This window comes from Bos taurus, chromosome 3 (assembly GCF_002263795.3).
Source record: "Bos taurus isolate L1 Dominette 01449 registration number 42190680 breed Hereford chromosome 3, ARS-UCD2.0, whole genome shotgun sequence".
NCBI lineage: Eukaryota > Metazoa > Chordata > Mammalia > Artiodactyla > Bovidae > Bos > Bos taurus.
Window position 1 is genome coordinate 10,546,362 of NC_037330.1, and position 16,946 is coordinate 10,563,307.

Sequence of the window (16,946 nt, forward strand, 5' to 3'; positions counted from 1 at the left end):
ACTGATAGAGAGAGCTCCAGTCATATAGGTCATGTTGTTTCCCTGCTTAGAAACCTTCGCTGACTTCCCATCGTCTGCACATAACATCCAGATTTGTTAGCCTAGCTTACAAGATCCTGCGGTTTGATGCCAATATGCCTTTCAGCTTTGTCTTTTCTTTACTTCACTCAGCCCATATCCCAGACATATGATGCTATTTGGAATTCTTTCTGTAAACCCTTTGCTTTACAGCAAAGTTCACTTTCCCACAGTCACTCTGTTGATAATGCCCTTCACCCATCTGCACACATCTAAGCTCTAACCATCCTTAGAAGCCTATTTGTTTGTGGCACTTCCTTCAAGAAGGTTTCCCTGATTGCCTCAGGTGGAAATCATTTCTGATTTTGTTGTTGTTGTTGTTACATTTTATCTGCTTTTCTTAAATTACGCATCAATCTTTACTTTGAGCTAAAAGTTTGGCTTCCCTTCTAAATTATAATAATTCTGCAGGTAGTGTTGATACCTGATTCATCTCTATATTTGGTACCAGCCCTATTACAGCATATTGCACTTAGAAGGTGCTTAATAAATATTTCCTTAATAAATGAATCAAAGATGTTGAACATCTTCAGTTGGGGTAACTAAGTTCAACATATGCCTGTGAAGAGGAAAGAGCAAATCAAACAGGCTAGGAAGAAATGAACCAAGGAAGATGGTCGATATTGCAGAGGCTGAAGCTCTAGAAGGTTACAAGATGGGGGAGAGGGGGTGGATCTCTATTTATTGATTACCTTCTATGTGTCATGATCCAAGCCAAGTGCTCTGTTTTCATGATTCCAAAATAACCTGTGTGTATGTGTTAGTCACTCAGTCGTGCCCAACTCTTTGGGACCCCATGGATTGTAGCCTGCCAGGCTCCTCTGTCCATGGTATTTTCCAGGCAAGAATACTGGAGTGGGTTGCCATTTCCTCCTCTAGGGGATCTTCCTGACCCAGGGATCGAACCCAGGTCTCCCACTTTGCAGGCAGATTCTTTACTGCCTGAGCCACCAGAGAAGCCTGAATAACCCTTTAATAGACATTAGTATGCATTATTGGAGAAGGCAATGGCACCCCACTCCAGCACTCTTGCCTGGAAAACTCCCATAGACGAGGAGTCTGGTGGGCCACAGTCCATGGGGTCGCTAAGAGTCGGACAAGACTCAGCGACTTCACTTTCACTTTTCACTTTCCTGAATTGGAGAAGGAACTGGTAACCCACTCCAGTGTTCTTGCCTGGAGAATCCCAGGGATGGGGGAGCCTGGTGGGCTGCCATCTATGGGGTCGCACAGAGTTGGACACGACTGAAGCGACTTAGCAGCAGCAGCAGTATGCATTATGTTAAGGATGAGTTAACTAAGACTCAGAAAATTTAAGTAACTTTTCCATATGATAGATCCAATAAGTACTGAGATAGGGCAGCCTTTAAACTTAGATATCTCTGACCACAAAGCCCAGACATTTTTTTGCACATCTTCACTACACTGCCTCCCATTGTAGAAGCATGTGCTTTGTGTGTGTGGTGGGGAGCAGAAGGTATAGTTGGAAATATTCCTTCCTGCATTGCTAGCCAAGGTTTGTTCACCTAAACAATATTCACAACAGTCACCTGCAATACGATAAAAATTAACAGTGTGGCAAGTTGGAAGTGGGAGCTTGTGGTGTTGGTATGATTTATACTGACTGAGTTATATTTTCAATTGGATTCCTTAGTGCATCTTCATCCATACCTTTGGGGGCTCGCCTCAAGGAGCTGGGATGATTCTTTAGTTAAGCAAGCAATAGATGTGTCTGGTTAAAATAGAATCCCTTCACATTTTCGTAGCACTCTGGCTCTAGGCTATGAACTAAGATTGCCTTCTGGTTTGCTCTCAGTTGTCTGGGGCTGTTCCTAATGCTTGGCCTATTTACCCATGAGATCCAGTATCTTCAGGACTCCCAGCATTTTAAAGGACAAAGTAGCCCTTTCACTCTGATTCCTTCTGAATGACTGTTCATATTAAGAGGAGCAGAGGTGGGAACTGGAGACTTACTAATGTGCCTTTTAAAGCATACATTGACACCTGTGATTTTGTCTTTCACCCATAGTACAGGGCCTTACACATAGTTAAGTACTCAATAAATATTTATTGAATAAATACATGAGTAACTGAAATGAATAAAAATGTATTATGTTTCCAATTTAAGTGATGATAGTAGGGAAGTTTATGTGCTTAAAGTTTATTGCTTGGTTGATGTATTTTCCCTGCCCTGTCTGTTTTGGGAATCCACACTGCATGGGCCTTAGGGCCATATATAAAGTCACAGGTGCACATTTGGGACAGTGGGACAAGGGAACAGAGCTCCCCTGCATAACCAGGTGCTGGCCTTGCAGTGCTTGGGTCCAGAGCTCCACTTCCCAGATTATAGAGAACGCCAGCTCCTTGAGTAGGAGTTAATGGTGATGGTGATGGTAATGGTGATGATTCAGCATTTCTCTAACTCCAGAGTTAAAAATATTCTTCATCCCAGCCTACTTGTTATTCCTCACGACTACCGTGGCAGGTGGGTGGAGGAGTGTTATCTCCAAGGGAAAAACACCCTGGGGGCTGTGGCCCAGAATGCTGAAGGGACCCACTTTTAGGATTTCCCCACCCCCATTGCTGGGCTCCCCGGCCAGGTGATCTCACTCTTGATTCTTCCCTGACCCTAGCTATGTAGTGGATTCTTACATGTATTTCTGTCACACTGAAAGGAGTGGCCATGACAAGGTCAGAACTAGAACTCAGTGCCTGCATCCTTTCCTTATGCCCAGAGCCATATTTTTCTTTAATAGTGAATGTCTGCTTCTGCATTTGGAAGAAAGTGGACCAATCTCATCTGAGGCCCGATTTAATCCATAACTCCAAGATTTGGGAAGGGAGTTACTTTGACCTGCGTAGCTTTAGAGCATAACATCCTGATCACAAAGAACTCTAAACTTCATTTCTCATGCTTGCTCTTGGGTTGCCAGGAATTCTGTTACTTCTGCAGAAGTCACTGTGTAATTTTCTAGTCGAAGACTTTGAGGGCATGAGTGTCAAAATGTTCTCTCTCACTTCCTGCTCTACATTCCTTTTTAACTTTGTCTTCCCCAAGTCCCCAGTTCGCTTCTATTCCCAATATTACAGAGCAGTCAGATGAAAGAAAGCTGGGGCCATAGAGGTAAGAGTTATTTTGTCATCATGGCTTGTATGTTTTTTCAAGTGTACTTCCTTCCCTTCCTGTGGCTCCTCAGGGCAGGCTCCTGTCCCCTCACAGGCAACATGATCCCCTAATGGATCTCCTCACTCAGCTCAGGTATGCTCCAGCTCACATCCACTTCAGAGCCTCAGAGCTCAGTCACGCTTCAGCTGCCTGCCTCCTGATCGGCCTCCTCTCCGGCTCACTGCCCCCGCCACCCTCTCTCTGGCTGGGCTGCTGAGACCTTAGCTTCTCAGTGTTCCCTCCCTCCCTCCATTATTTCTATTGTTGTCTGGCTTTCCCTCCTGGAGTCTTGTTTATCTACTTTCTCTCTGGCTCCCAACAGCCTCTTGGCCCAAAGAAGTCACTACTCTTTGGGAGTGGCTTTACTCTCCCTGGGGCAGGGGGCGTACAGGATATAAGTCAAACTGGATGGTGAACAGGATGGGGAAGAGCACCTTCGCTGTAAGGAGTCTCTAACATGCTGATTAGCCACCATAGCTTGGTAAAGTGTAGCCAAGAGAACAAGGGATCTTTACAGAACGAGGGGTCTTATTCTGTTAGGTGATCCAAGAGACTTAGCTTTGGAAGGGACGACTCTGGGCTCAAACAGGCTTATTATTGTAGGCTGGCAGACACCTTTTGGCTGCATCCTAAGCAGTTATTAGAAATGAAAGGCTTTTGTTTCCTGGTGTTGAAATGGTGTGGCACTTAGCTTTTCCAGGCTGAATGAGGAGGAGGGGATCTTTAGGGTAGTTGGCTAGTTGACTAGCTTGCCTGCAGAGGGCGTGAGGTTGAGGTTAAAACAAAAAGCATATTGTGTTGTTAACCCTCTTTTCACTAAAAAACAAACAAACAAAAAACAGTTATCCCAAATGTTTTCCCGTATCCAAGTGTTTTTTTTTTTTTTTTTTTTTTAAAAACCCCACGTTTTAAGATGCCATGAGTATCTATGTCTGTTCGCTAAAGCCCTGCAATCAATTTGCATGTTCTGGTCATTTTCTACTGACCCCTACTGGCCAGAAGTGGTTATTCCCAAGATAGTTTTGAGTCTTCCAGAGGAGAATGTAACTGATGTCTTTTCTGACTCCACTACCAAAGTTCAGTAATTCCTCACCTTCTTTTCTTGCATCTCATTCTTCCCAAAATATTTTCCCGTCTATGATTCTTAGGTTTCCCTAGTGGCTTAGATGGTAAAGAATCCACCTGCAATGTGGGGGACCTAGATTCAATGTCTGGGTTGGGAAGACCTCCTAGAGAAGAGAATGGCTACCCACTCCAGTATTCTTGCCTGGAAAATTCCACGGACAGAGGAGCCTGGCAGCTTACAGTCCATGGAGATGCAAAGAGTCAGACACAACTGAGTGACTTTCACTTTCACTATGATTCTTCGTGACTTTCACTTTCACTATGGTTCTTTTCAGTTCAGTTCAGTTCAGTTCAGTAGCTCAGTCGTGTCCGACTCTTTGCGACCCCATGAATTGCAGCACGCCAGGCCTCCCTGTCCATCACCAACTCCCAGAGTTCACTCAAACTCATGTCCATTGAGTCGGTGATGCCATCCAGCCATCTCATCCTCTGTCGTCCCCTTCTCCTCCTGACCCCAATCCCTCCCAGCATCAGAGTCTTTTCCAATGAGTCAACTCTTTGCATGAGGTGGCCAAAGTACTGGTTCTTTTAGAGCTGATAAAAATCCCAAGTAGTGTCTAGTGCACACTTTCTGTTTTAAAGACGAAAAACCAAGGTTCACAGAGGCTTAGAAACTTCTAAGTGTGGTCACACAGACAGTTAGTGGTAGCTGGGTTTATAACCCCAGTCTTCTGTTCTCATTGTCAGTCCTGTGCACTAGCTAATTTGGAAGTTACCATTTAGTGTGACTTTACTTCCAGTGACATCCACTCTTCCTGCTTCCCATCTCCCTCTGCATTGCTGTGAGGAACCCTAGGACTCTGGACCTCCAGGGAAGTCAGTCTGCTAAATGCTGGGCAGGTTAGAGAAGTTGGGGTGAAATGAGGAAGCAGAAGGTGCGGATAATGTCCCCCTACAAATGTCACCATCTTCCTGGCAGATTCCGATTCTTAGAGGAGGCTATGGGGCTGAAGCCGCTTCCGTGCCCTTAGGAATTAAAAGGGTGATGAGGAGGGTGGGCTGTGTGAGTGTTAGCATCTGTGTGGAGAGCTGGTGGATGCTAACCTGATTGTGATGTGGGAGACAGAGACTAGAAGGGAGAAAGCCGCAGAGGAGCTTATCCTATTCTTGAGCTAGTGACAGAAAAAATCTGGAGGCAGAAGTGGGCTTGCAGTAGGCTGAGGGGGGGCCCTCAGAGACTTAGTTAAGATTCTGAGGAGCAGAGACTGGGAAGTGGGTGGCAGAGAAGGAGGTGGGGACAGCTGTTGCTTTGATTTGCTATTGAGTCAGTGTTCTCAGTGCATTAGCACTGGGAGGGAGCCCCGGGCTGGCCCCCAACACAAACAAGCCCCTCTGGAGCCAACACGGTGTTGTAGCAAGAACTGCAGTTGGGAGACAAAAAAGGAAGGGGATCTAATCCCAAAAGAGCCCCTCCTTTGCCTTAGCTCCTGCCTTCCAGGACTGGGCTGTGTGTTCCAGACAAGCATCTAGTTCTGTACTAAGAGGCTGGGTAGGGTTGATGAGACACAGCAGAGCGGATGGCTTTGTAAGAGCTGCTGGGAGCACAGGTTCTGTGCAGGGGGTTGACTCTCACCATTTATTTCTCAAGCAAGCCCCTAAGGTCGGGCATGCAATCACTCCAGTTGCTGACAGCCTTGAACCATTTTAGAAGCATCCTTTCACCCCCATCTCCTCATTCCCTTCTCACCATGTTCACATCCTCAGAAAGCAGGACAGATATGACCTGGGTCTGTGTTCTAACGCAACAGAGAGTCAGGAGGCCAGATTTTGAACTCTTAGATGTCCCTTGAGCCAAGTGCAGGCACTTTATACCCTTTCTCTAAGTGTATGTAATTGCTCTCACACATCTGTAATAGAATTGGGGAAAAATCGCCCCATCTTAGGAAAGTACTTAGGAAAGGAAACATAACAGAGTCAGTGTGGAGTAAATGAAAGCATAATTAAGTTTAACTTGTTGGAAAATATGTTTGCTGCTGCTGCTGCTAAGTTGCTTCAGTCGTGCCCGACTCTGTGTAACCCCATAGACGGCAGCTCACCAGGCTCCCCCGTCCCTGGGATTCTCCAGGCAAGAACACTGGAGTGGGTTGCCATTTCCTTCTCCAATGCATGAAAGTGAAAAGTGAAAGTGAAGTCGCTCAGTCGTGTCCGACTCTTAGCGACCCCATGGACTGCAGCCTACCAGGCTCCTCCATCCATGGGATTTTCCAGGCAAGAGTACTGGAGTGGGGTGCCATTGCCTTCTCTGGGAAAATATGTTTAGCCATGAGAAAATAGGAACTGGGAATGGGCAGAAAAGCCCAGGAACATTGGGGAGAAGTAAAGAATAGATTCCCTAAGGAATATTCATCCAGGTGCCAAAGCCTGGCTCCTAATTGTCCAGAGCCACAAAACCTGTTTGAACAGATGAATGAGTTCCCTTCTCAACAGGCTGTATCTTATTCTCCTTTGTTGTTAATGTCGCACTGTAGATAGTTTAGGCTGATGGCTTGGTGTGGTGGGATAACAATGCTGTGAAAAAGTTTTAATTTGTTAGAAGTCAGGCAAAAGAGCATTCTGGCTCTCTGCCGGCTCTCATTTTACTGACTTGTTTTTACTGTTTCCCTTCACTGGGTGATCAGAGTCAGGGTGTGGATGACAGGTTCAGGGCAGTGATTAGGAGCATCACATGGAGAGAAAACTGCTCTGCTCTGCACACCCACACTGCTCTGGGTCCCCCTCTTCCGCCAATCCCAGCTGAGATTTAGTCTCTTCCCTTCACTTATCTCACCTAAAAATGTATTTTGCAGCAAGTGGCACATTATTCAATTAGCCTTATTTTGTGCCTTCCTGGGAATTTAGCTCTTTTGTGAGACAGATACATTCCTCCAAGCCCACAGACATCACAGTCCCTGAAATGGCCATTAATTCTGCCATCCCAAAGTTCTCCTCCTTTCCTTAAACTATCATTGAGTGTCTCATCTTTAATGTGGATGTACATTCGATTCTGTTCCCCAAGATGCATGTATATTCCGATGCATATATATTTCAACCTGGTTACTCTCTTTCCCCTTCAGCATGTGTCCCTCAACACACACACGATGACTAGTTTTCACTCTTTGTATCTCTGTTTTCCTTTTTTTCTGTCATAAACACAGCTTTTCTTATGACCCAGATACAGAGCCCTTTTCACAAGCCCATTATTAATCAGAACCCCTTACGTCCATCCAGCAAACCATATGGTTTAAACTCAGAGATTCTCCTCAAAGCAGAATTCAGAATCCTGCTCAGACTCCCCAGGAGAGGGCCAGAATCCTCTTCTCCCCAGGGCTGAGCTTAGTCCATCTGTCACTGACACTGGACTCCAGGGCTTGGAAACCAGAAGAGAGCTGGCATGAAGCAGCAATTGAGGATAAATGAGAATGTGTGAGGCCCATGGGCTAGTGATGGTGGTTTTTATATTTGTTTGAGATTATAGGATGAGATGAGTGGAGGAAATATATGTGTTTGGAAAGATCTCATCCTTAAGAACTAGAATAAGAACTAGTAAGAACAAGTGAGTCCAGTTGTCTCACTGGTTTGTTTACATTTGCTGAGGGACAAATGATTAGGAGCAGATGGTAAAACAGTCCTCTCATCTTATGATAATGAAAAAACTTTGCTCTTCAAAGACTGACCCAGGCTAGGCTAAGTCTCAAGTAACTTGTCATCTAGGTATTTGTTAGACTCTTGCTGGGTTTCCAAGGAGGGTTGGGTATTTAAGTTAGAAACTCAATAAACCAGTTCACCTTCTGAAGCTTTTTCACTCTGAGGCTTTGGCTGGAATTCTAGAATCCAAATTGGAAGTAAAGAGCTAGATCCCAGAAGAACAAATGAAGGCAAGAAGCAAGGATCTGCATATTCCCAGTAAAACCTGGTGTTGGAAGGACTAGTTTTCCATTCTACCTTGCTGATATCTGTAGCTGTGTGAAGGAAGTAGAGGGCTAAGTAGTGGTTAAATTAGAGATGAATGGCTGAGATACCAGCCTTCATTTCTTTTTTTTTTCCCCCTAGGGCGAGGTGATACATCTGACCTTTCTTGACCCTGAACTGGAAGTAAATGAGCCAAAGGTGCTTATAATTAGCAATCAATACACAATTAGTGTAGGTCTAGCTGGGGTAAGGAAAAATGAGTCCTGAGAGAAAATAACATTTTAGTTCTTTATGTTATTTAGCTTTCTTACCATTCTCCTGGAGACCTCTGGGCGAAAGATGGAGAGAGATGAGAGGGTTAAAGAACCCCAGAGGTAAGCGCTCACACAGAATGATACACATATTGAAAAAAAGCTGGAATCTCTGCATCAGAATCCTTTCAGAAACATGTCTGCTCTTTATGAGAACAGGGGGCTCAGGGAGATGAGTAGATGCGAGATACTCCAGCTGTTACCATAACCCTAATTCTGTCTTCTTGAAAGCTCACTCATGGAGATAAATCACTTCCATTACCTGTCCTTGAGGAATGAAATTTCTCCTTGTTTCAAATAAGGAAATGGAAGGGGGGTACTGGAAATTAATTCTGGAAACCTGTCTCTCCAGCTTCACTCTGTATAGGTCATTCATAAGTGTTAACTATTATATGAACTATTATGCAAAACTGATGGGGGAAACCATCATTGAGGGGAAGAGAAGCTTGTACAGCTCTGATGTGATGGGAGGAACAGGCTGTCTAGTCTCAGACTGGCAGGGGCTGAGCATTCTTGGCTCCTTGCTGCACTTGACGTCATCAGCTTATTGGCAGATCACCCAAAAGAGTAGCAGAGTCCAGTTTAAAGATGCATCTTCTGAGATATGGCCAAGGACTTGGACTCTGGGATAAGATGGTTACATTAAGGCCATTTAGTCTATCCGAGATGGTTATAATGATGAGGAACATGAGTCATGGATTTGGTATTTATTTTCTATGCCTCTCCCATATTGCATTCTTCTATTATCTATTCTGAGGAGCCAACCTAGATATTGTCTTTGTGTTTACTGCTAAGGCCAAGGGGAAAGGGACAATGAGTATCATGACAGGACAGTTTGGGTTGGTTGTCAGGCTCAGAGTGGTGTTAAGAGGTGTGTGCTCATAAACTGAGTAGGATGCATTTCGCATTCTACATGTATGGTGTATATGGGGTAACTGTACATGAGCAATGCTGTCTAATCTAAGCCATGACTGTTTGTAGTTCTGTTTTAAATCTATGAGTCCATGTATGGCAAAACATCTGGTTCTTTTGAGGACATTTGAGGTGACTGTAGGCCCTCATCTCCTGAACATTGCAAATAACACTTTTCCGCCTCAGAATTATTTGTTTTTTCTGTCCCCTTCCTACAGGTGATTAGGCGGTTATGGAGACTCTCCAGATCTGGTCTGGTTCCCCTCTTGCTGGTAGAGCCAGTCAGGAATCATAGCCAAGATCATGTGTGTGTTTGTGGTAGGAGGAGGGAAATCCCATCCCCGTTTTGAGGGCTGCACTGTGGAAAATAAAGAGATTAGGAATTTGGATGGGGAGCAGGACCACGGAGAGCAGCAAGAAGAGCCTGGAGTGTCCCCGTCAGGGGCTAGCACCATGGAGAGCTCAAAGCACCTGTAGTTTGTTCCACAAAGAACAGTAAAACCCGCCTCATGGGTTAAGGCAGCCAGCTCGCAAACAATCAAACGAGAAAGAGCAGACATCAGGGTTTCTGCTAGGATCACGCCACACCCATCATTTGCTCTCAAAGGCCTTTTCAAGTACTTTGTTTGAACCTACCACACATGCAACCCAGAGATGGTGCTAAAAAAGTGAGGACCGCCACTGGACTGAGTTTGTCAACATAAGCCTCAGTAATTATAGAAATTACATAAGAATCAGTGGTAGTGGAGAGAGTTTTGATTTGCTGCAACCAATTATGAACGACATTTAGAGTATCTTTAAATGTGGGAAACAGTGCCACAAAGCCTGTGTCTCCTCAGAGACACTAGACATAAGGAAGCCAAAATGTGTATTATCGTTAGGTATGGTATGGGACCCGGAGAAGGAAATGGCAACCCACTCCAGTATTCTTGCCTGGAAAATCCCATGGACAGAGGAGCCTGGTGGGCTGCAGTCCATGGGGTCGCAGAAGAGTGGGACAGGACTTACAGACTAAACAACAAACAAAGGGCATGGCATGTATCAGTCAAACGCTCTAAGGCACCCCAAATTGATGTGACCAGTCCAATCCTGATCATACATGGAAAAGCATAATGGATTATGCCTTGTAAAAAGGGTATTGTCCTCAGGACTGAGAGGTCTTTGTGTTAGTTGGGAAATTTGGCCACTCTCTTTAGACTTAGGGAAATTTTGGTAAAGGGACAGATAGCTCTCTTTCAGTGCTTATTGCTTCAGTGAAGAATATATAGCTTTAATGAGCTTATATTTTGTAAAAAACAAAACAAAACAAAACAAAACTCAGCCGTTTCATGTGTTCAAGACTCTTATCTCGGTGCTAGAATGGATGGATCTCCTTGTTGTAACAGGGTTGGATTGGGTTTCTACTTGGGTTGTAAAATCCCTGAGCATCAGCTGGTTCTGAGCTGATAAAAAATCATCTCTACTGCTGCTTCTAGAGGAAGAGGCAGGTCTTTGACTCCAGACTGGTTCTTCCCTATTTTTCAGTTAGATGGAGTATTTGCTCTTAATTTGACTGAGTTATTAGGGACCTGAATCTTTTTCTGATGGCTTGCTTTTCCAGGCTTTTTTTTTTCCTAGTGGTTTGTTTCTCTCTTATCTCTTATAAGCATTCTCATGAGGATTGCTATTCTCAGAGTTTATGGATGGGTCTCTAGGACATGACCTCATCCAGGAAACAAAATGTTCCAGTGCAAAGACCTATAGCCAGTGATGAAACAGGAAGTGTTAACTTGTAGCATAAAAGATGAAAGGAGAGATATAATTACCAAAACTTTCAAATACCCTGGCTTTTTCATTCAGTAGTCAGTTAGGAACTGGTGCATTCTACAGCTTGCATTCATGGAAAACCTGGAGCCTAGATTACCATTCTTCAGTAAAATTCCATTACTGAGAAATAGATGACAAAAAAGGGATTGTTGAGTTGGTTCTGTTGGAGTAGGAAACAACAAAGAATGTGACTAGCTTCATCCCCCGGGGTATAATTTCTCTGATGATAACTGTGAGGGTTTTTTCCTTAGGTTATTTTTTGTGACCTAAGGACAAGAAGCTTTTGATTCCAGTATATATTATTTGGACTCCAAGAAAGCAGCGATGGCAAGGGGTACCAAAATCACTTGTAAGAATTTTCAGAGCAATGGTACAACGACCTGGTCTGCTGTTTCAGAGTGACCAGAACACCAAAAAGATGCCATCTGTGGAATTTTATGGCTGCAGAACTATGAGTCATTCTTCAAGTAAATAGTGACTGTCTCCAACAAGGCACTGTTGAAATTAGATTTGGACCTCCTTTCTTGCTCAGTTGGAAGAGGAGAGAGAGGAAGAGAGAGAACAAGAACCTAAGGATAGTGAACTGTCTCATTTATTGTCAGTCTAGGGTAGAGGATTTCAAACTGTATGTAGCAGAACCTCTGTGCCTTAAGGATTAGGGGAAGTATAGGGAAGTCAAGAAGAAGGGCGAGAGGGTTTCAGGTCTTACTTCTCTGTTTCAAAAAGAGTAATTTTCCTTTGATCTGTTTTATTTATTTGGTAAAGAACCTTCACATGTTTAAAGATAAAAGTGAGAAAACCACTGTGCCAGAAGAAACTACTGAGCCCAGCAGTGCCGCCGAGCCCCAGGGAGAGCTCAGGACAGAGTCTTTGGTGTAACTGCCGGAATAGGCAGTTGATATGTACAGCTTGGGTTCCACATCAGACAGACTGGTTCTGTATGGAATTAACTAAACTCTACGCTACCAGCGTCTCTCTGATGCTTCCAGCTTCTCTGTGCCAGAAAATGCCACATCTGAAGGGAGAGCATCTCCTTCCCAAGGATTCCCAGCTGCAACTGGGAAGAGAACAGAACGAGAACAGCTACAGCTGCAACCAGGAAAAGAAACTGGGTGCAGTAGGTCTGCCAAGCAGATCCGTGGGCAGCTCTAGAGCAAATGCCTGCTGGACTTCTCCGGCACATTGGGCATGATCTCTACACTGGGCAGCTGGCCAGGGGGCTGCAGAATGGACGGCAGTGGACAGAAGGTCATTGGGAAGGGAAAGATGTTCATGTGTGAGGCAGTACACTCCAAGGTTAAACTGCTGTATCTTGATCTGAAGGAAAGGGAAGCTGCCCACCTGTCAGTTTCTGTACCAGATCAACTCACAGAGTGCTGGAAAAAATTTGAAAAAGGAGAACCAAGGGACGTTGGTCACAGTGTTGAATGTCGAACAGCTCACCAGAGACAACCACAGGATACATTAAGTTCACGGGCCTTGTAATCCCCCAAACCTGGAACTCCCAACTTCTGCCAACACTAGTGAAAAAATGTGAGAAGGAAGGGGCAGGTGGCTCACTCAGAATGTCTAAACCATTCCTGAGTTTCGAACCACAGCACTAATCGTCAGGTTCAGATAACTATTGTTTGCCCTTCTCCAGCCTCAATCCCTGTTCAGTCTGATGAAATCTTAAAAAGTGTATGCTGTACTCCAGGGAGCTGTGTGTGCTGCCACTGAGCTCCCTGCCCAGGGCCCTCAGGAACCCCAAGTCAGGGGTCCTAGACACACCTTCTGTGTGAGCCTGGGCAGAATGGTCATCAGGACCGCCACCCTTGAGTATTAAATCTGTAGACCTGCCTCCCACATCAGAGTGGGGCTGTTCTGATCCCGAAGCTAGGAAGTAGAATTAGATAGAAGATGGTACATGGTCATGTCTCTTCTGCATCAGTGCATCCTGAGACATTACAACCAGACATATGTCCACTGTCAGGACAGACGATGCTCTAGAACGACAATGATGCTTGATTTGACTCTTTTTTTGGGAACAGATCTTCTAACCCATCTCTAAATTCTCAATCCCTCCTCCAGACATTCTTTCTCCATTCAAAATTTATTGGCTTCCACTCTTCCGTCAAGCCACTGCTATAGAGGTATATACATATTTAGAAGGATAAAGCATTTCTTTTCCTCTAAATCTTAAGCCTGAGTAGGGGCTGAGCCCCCAAATTCAGGACTAAGAAAGAAGAGTCCAGTTGGTGAAGAAAGACCTGGCTAGTACACAGATTACTCTCTTCTCCAGTGTTTGTTTATATCCTAGAGTTGAAGAGCTCACAGCTTTCTGGGATGACTTTGTTCTGTTGAGGTTCCAGCCTGCCCCATCAGTTCCCATTGCCAAACAGAGGTAGTTTGGGTCACGCTTGTCTCTCTTAAACACAGCTAGCAGAATGGGAAGGCCAGGGGCTTCAGGTGAAAGTCAAGGCCTAGTAGAGAGTCCTTATTTGGGTATGTGCACCGCACCCAGCAACCTCTCCTTTGCCTTGCACTTAGCCTGCCCTCCCGCAGGACTCTCTTCACCTCCTCAGTGAGTAGGGTCATCAGTACAGCTGTCCAGGGGAAGGGGGGTTCCACATAGGGGAGAGATGGGGCCTCTGCCCTGTGGTGACTTGGGTAGCAACTCCCTTGGGGAGTGTGAATGGATACAGAGTAGAAGGAGCCAGCTCGCAAGCTGCCCAGTGTCCCCATAACACCAGAAGCTCCTTCTTCATGATGGAGATAGGACTTGGGGAGCAGGTCAGGCGAGATGGAGCAAGTATTCCTCCAGCACCCTGGCTCTTCGCCTGTTTCCTTCAGATGAAATTCTCTACATCATCCTCCCCAGTTTCAACCCCTCCCTTCTCCACCCCCGCCCCGCCCTGTGCCCATCCCTGCTGGCCACTGGGTCCATCGCCCAGGAGCCGCCTCCCCTTTCTCCTCCCCTGCGGTTCTTTCTGTTTTTCGTTGGCATCTGGCCGGGCATAGGCCACCACCCTCCCCCTCACTCTCCCCACATCCCTTGGCTCCGCAGAGGTCCCGGTCCCCCTTCCCCTCCCCCAGCCCAGTCCGCCTCTGCCAGGGGCGGCGGAGACTGGAGGATGCATTCCTTTAGTCCCTTCACCGCCTGCCCTCCCTCCTCCAAGGACCTGAGGCTCTGAGCTGTGCCTCTCTTCCCGGTCTCCCTACAAACTGTCCCCTGCCATCCCATTAAGCGTCAGCAACCTTTAAGAAAGCTGAGGTGCCCCCACAGCGCTGACCTACATAGCCCGGTCCAGGGCGGGAGGGGGGTCCCTAGCCCCCTCACCCCTGGCCCCGCCTCCGTTCTCCCCCCACTCTCTTCCTTCAGCTCTCTACCATGACTAACCCAAGAAGGTTTGAGTTCCTGACTGAAGCAGAGGGGGCTAGGCGAGACACCTTACCTCAAATTTGGAAAATCAATTCTCAGCCCAGGAAAGCTTTGGGTTTTCTATGCATCCTCCTCCCCAAATATCTTCAGTCTTCCTTTTGCCCAATCTCCCTCCCGCTACTCCCCCTCCTCCGCTCCCGTCTGGGTTTCTTTTCCCAGCTTCTGCCACCGTTAGGGACACTGCCATCCGGGGGCCCTCTCCGCCCAGTGTTGTTGTTTTGCTCCGGAGAGAAGCCCCCCACTTCTTTGCCCACGCCCCCCTCCACAGCCTCACCCAGGCCCCCTTCCCTGCCCACTCGGAGCTCCGCCGCGGGTGGGGGGACGGTCGGGGGAGCAGGAATGTTTGCATACAGCAGTTCAGGGGACCGCACTGGCTACCCAACCCCTCCAGACATACATACACAAACAGCCGACACACGCCCTGACTGAAACAGCGACAAATCTCACTCCGCCCCCAACACACACTGACACAGACATACACACAGATACTGACACAGAAACGCAGCCAGACACCAACACAGACGCGCACACCCAGACGCACACGGACAGCAACACAACCAGACCCCGGGCGGCTTGTAACAGACCCAAATCTGCGACTTCACACGCAGACACACTCGACGGTGTACAAGGAGGGGGCATACGCGGCACACCCCACGATCCACAGAGACACGGATGCTCGGAGACAGACACAGGGTATCAGGAGCGGCTGGCGACTCGAACCCCCGCTTCCAAACAAAGCCAACGGGCTCCCTCCGCCCCCTCCGCCGGTCGGAGCCCCCGCCCCGGCCCCTCCCCACCTCCCCTGGCGCCGCCCCCTCCCTCACTCACCGTCCTGGGAGAGGTTGGCCCCGCCGGGCGCCCAGCAGCAGGCGAAAAGCAGGAGCAGGGGCAGGGCGGAAGGGGCCCCCATCGCGCTTCCCGGCCGGCTCCCTGGCAGGGCGCTGGCGAGCCTGGGTCCCTAGGGGCTGGAGCTGGGGAGGGGGGTAGACGACGCCACTGACCGAAAGGGCGCCCCCGAGCCGCTTCGGAGCCCGGGGCCGAGGCGGGGACCGGGAGGGAGCCGGCGCTGCTGCAGTCGCGGGGATTAAATAGGGCGCTCGGAGCAAACCATTCGGTTGGAGGTGGAGGGGGGGTGACGGGGGGCTGGGCTGGTCGCGGGGGGGACCGGCTGCCGCATTCCCCACTCCCCCCGCCTGCCGCACCCCCTCCGCGCCGTCGTGGTGCCTTCCACCTTCTCCCCCGGGAGCTCCACCAGCCCGGCTCGGGCGTGGAGCAGAGGGAGCGAGCTGGCTCAGCAGTGGGACCCGGCGCCCACCCCTCCTAGACTTGAGGTGGAGGGAGGGGAGTCGGGCAGGGCCTGGGGCCAGCTGGCGGGAGCTGCCACTGCAGGCCTGGGCTAGGGCGTGCCCACTAGCCCGAGAGCTTCTCGGCCCCGCCCTCTTTCCTTTGGCAACTGGGGATCCCCAGGAGTGGGATGCCCCTAGGGTGCCCCTATCAACAGTGTGCCCAGGGACATCTCTGCAATGGGTAACCGGTTACCCTGGTCTTTTTCCAAAGCACTAACATCCCTAGTTCCTCTGACGAAAGAGCCCCTACTTAGACGTCCAGCAACAATTTGTGGCCCCAGGCAATTTCCTTTGAAAGGCATCTTCCAGCAAGCCCCCAGGCCATGGGAATCAACACTTCCCTCAATCCCTCAAAGAAATTACTCCCAGTCTAACATCAGCGGTTTCCCTTCAGATTCTGCCGAACTGAGCAGCCTACAACGCGTCTCAGTGGTTTTCCCCCTTAATCCTTTCTATTCCCCGACTTTACTCCCAACCTTTCCCAGTATGTTTCTTCTTTATATTTCAGAGGATCTTGTCCTTCCTTTTTCAAGTTTTAGTGAGTAAGATTCTAGGTGAATGGTGTGATCTACAGATTCTCAGGAAGCTACTCTCTTAAGGACCTTATGTGGCTTCTTGCCCCTGAGGCCAGATGCTAGATGAATGAGAGCAGTAGGGTGTCTGTACTTGCTCTTGGCTCAAGAATTCCAAGCCCCTGGGGCTTGCTTTTTTTTTTAAAAATTGTGATTGAAGATCTCTGGAAGAGTCTTAGTAGATCTCAGAAAGAGATCCTCCTGAGTCAGTTTTGCTCCAACTTACCTCTTAGGTATACACTCCTAAATTTTAGAATCTCTGAATCAAAGAATTTTATGTATATGAGTATTTTTTAGAAAATATTTGATACAATCCTTATT

The 16,946-nt window shown here is 47.5% G+C and overlaps 1 protein-coding gene and 1 long non-coding RNA gene across 4 annotated transcripts in view; one reads left to right on the forward strand and one right to left on the reverse strand.

Annotated features, from left to right (window-relative positions):
* CADM3 (cell adhesion molecule 3) overlaps positions 1 to 15,780 on the reverse strand; it is a 36,012-nt gene extending 20,232 nt beyond the window's left edge. Inside the window, exon 1 of one of the 2 annotated variants that reach the window (XM_005203516.5) lies at positions 15,536 to 15,780. In XM_005203516.5, the coding sequence (XP_005203573.1) occupies positions 15,536 to 15,617 (82 nt within the window). In that variant the 5' untranslated portion in view covers positions 15,618 to 15,780. 2 annotated transcript variants of the gene reach the window in all.
* The window catches only part of LOC101903951 (uncharacterized), a 101,925-nt gene that overhangs the window by 3,184 nt on the left and 81,795 nt on the right, over positions 1 to 16,946 (forward strand). The gene's annotated exons all lie outside the window — the stretch shown is intronic.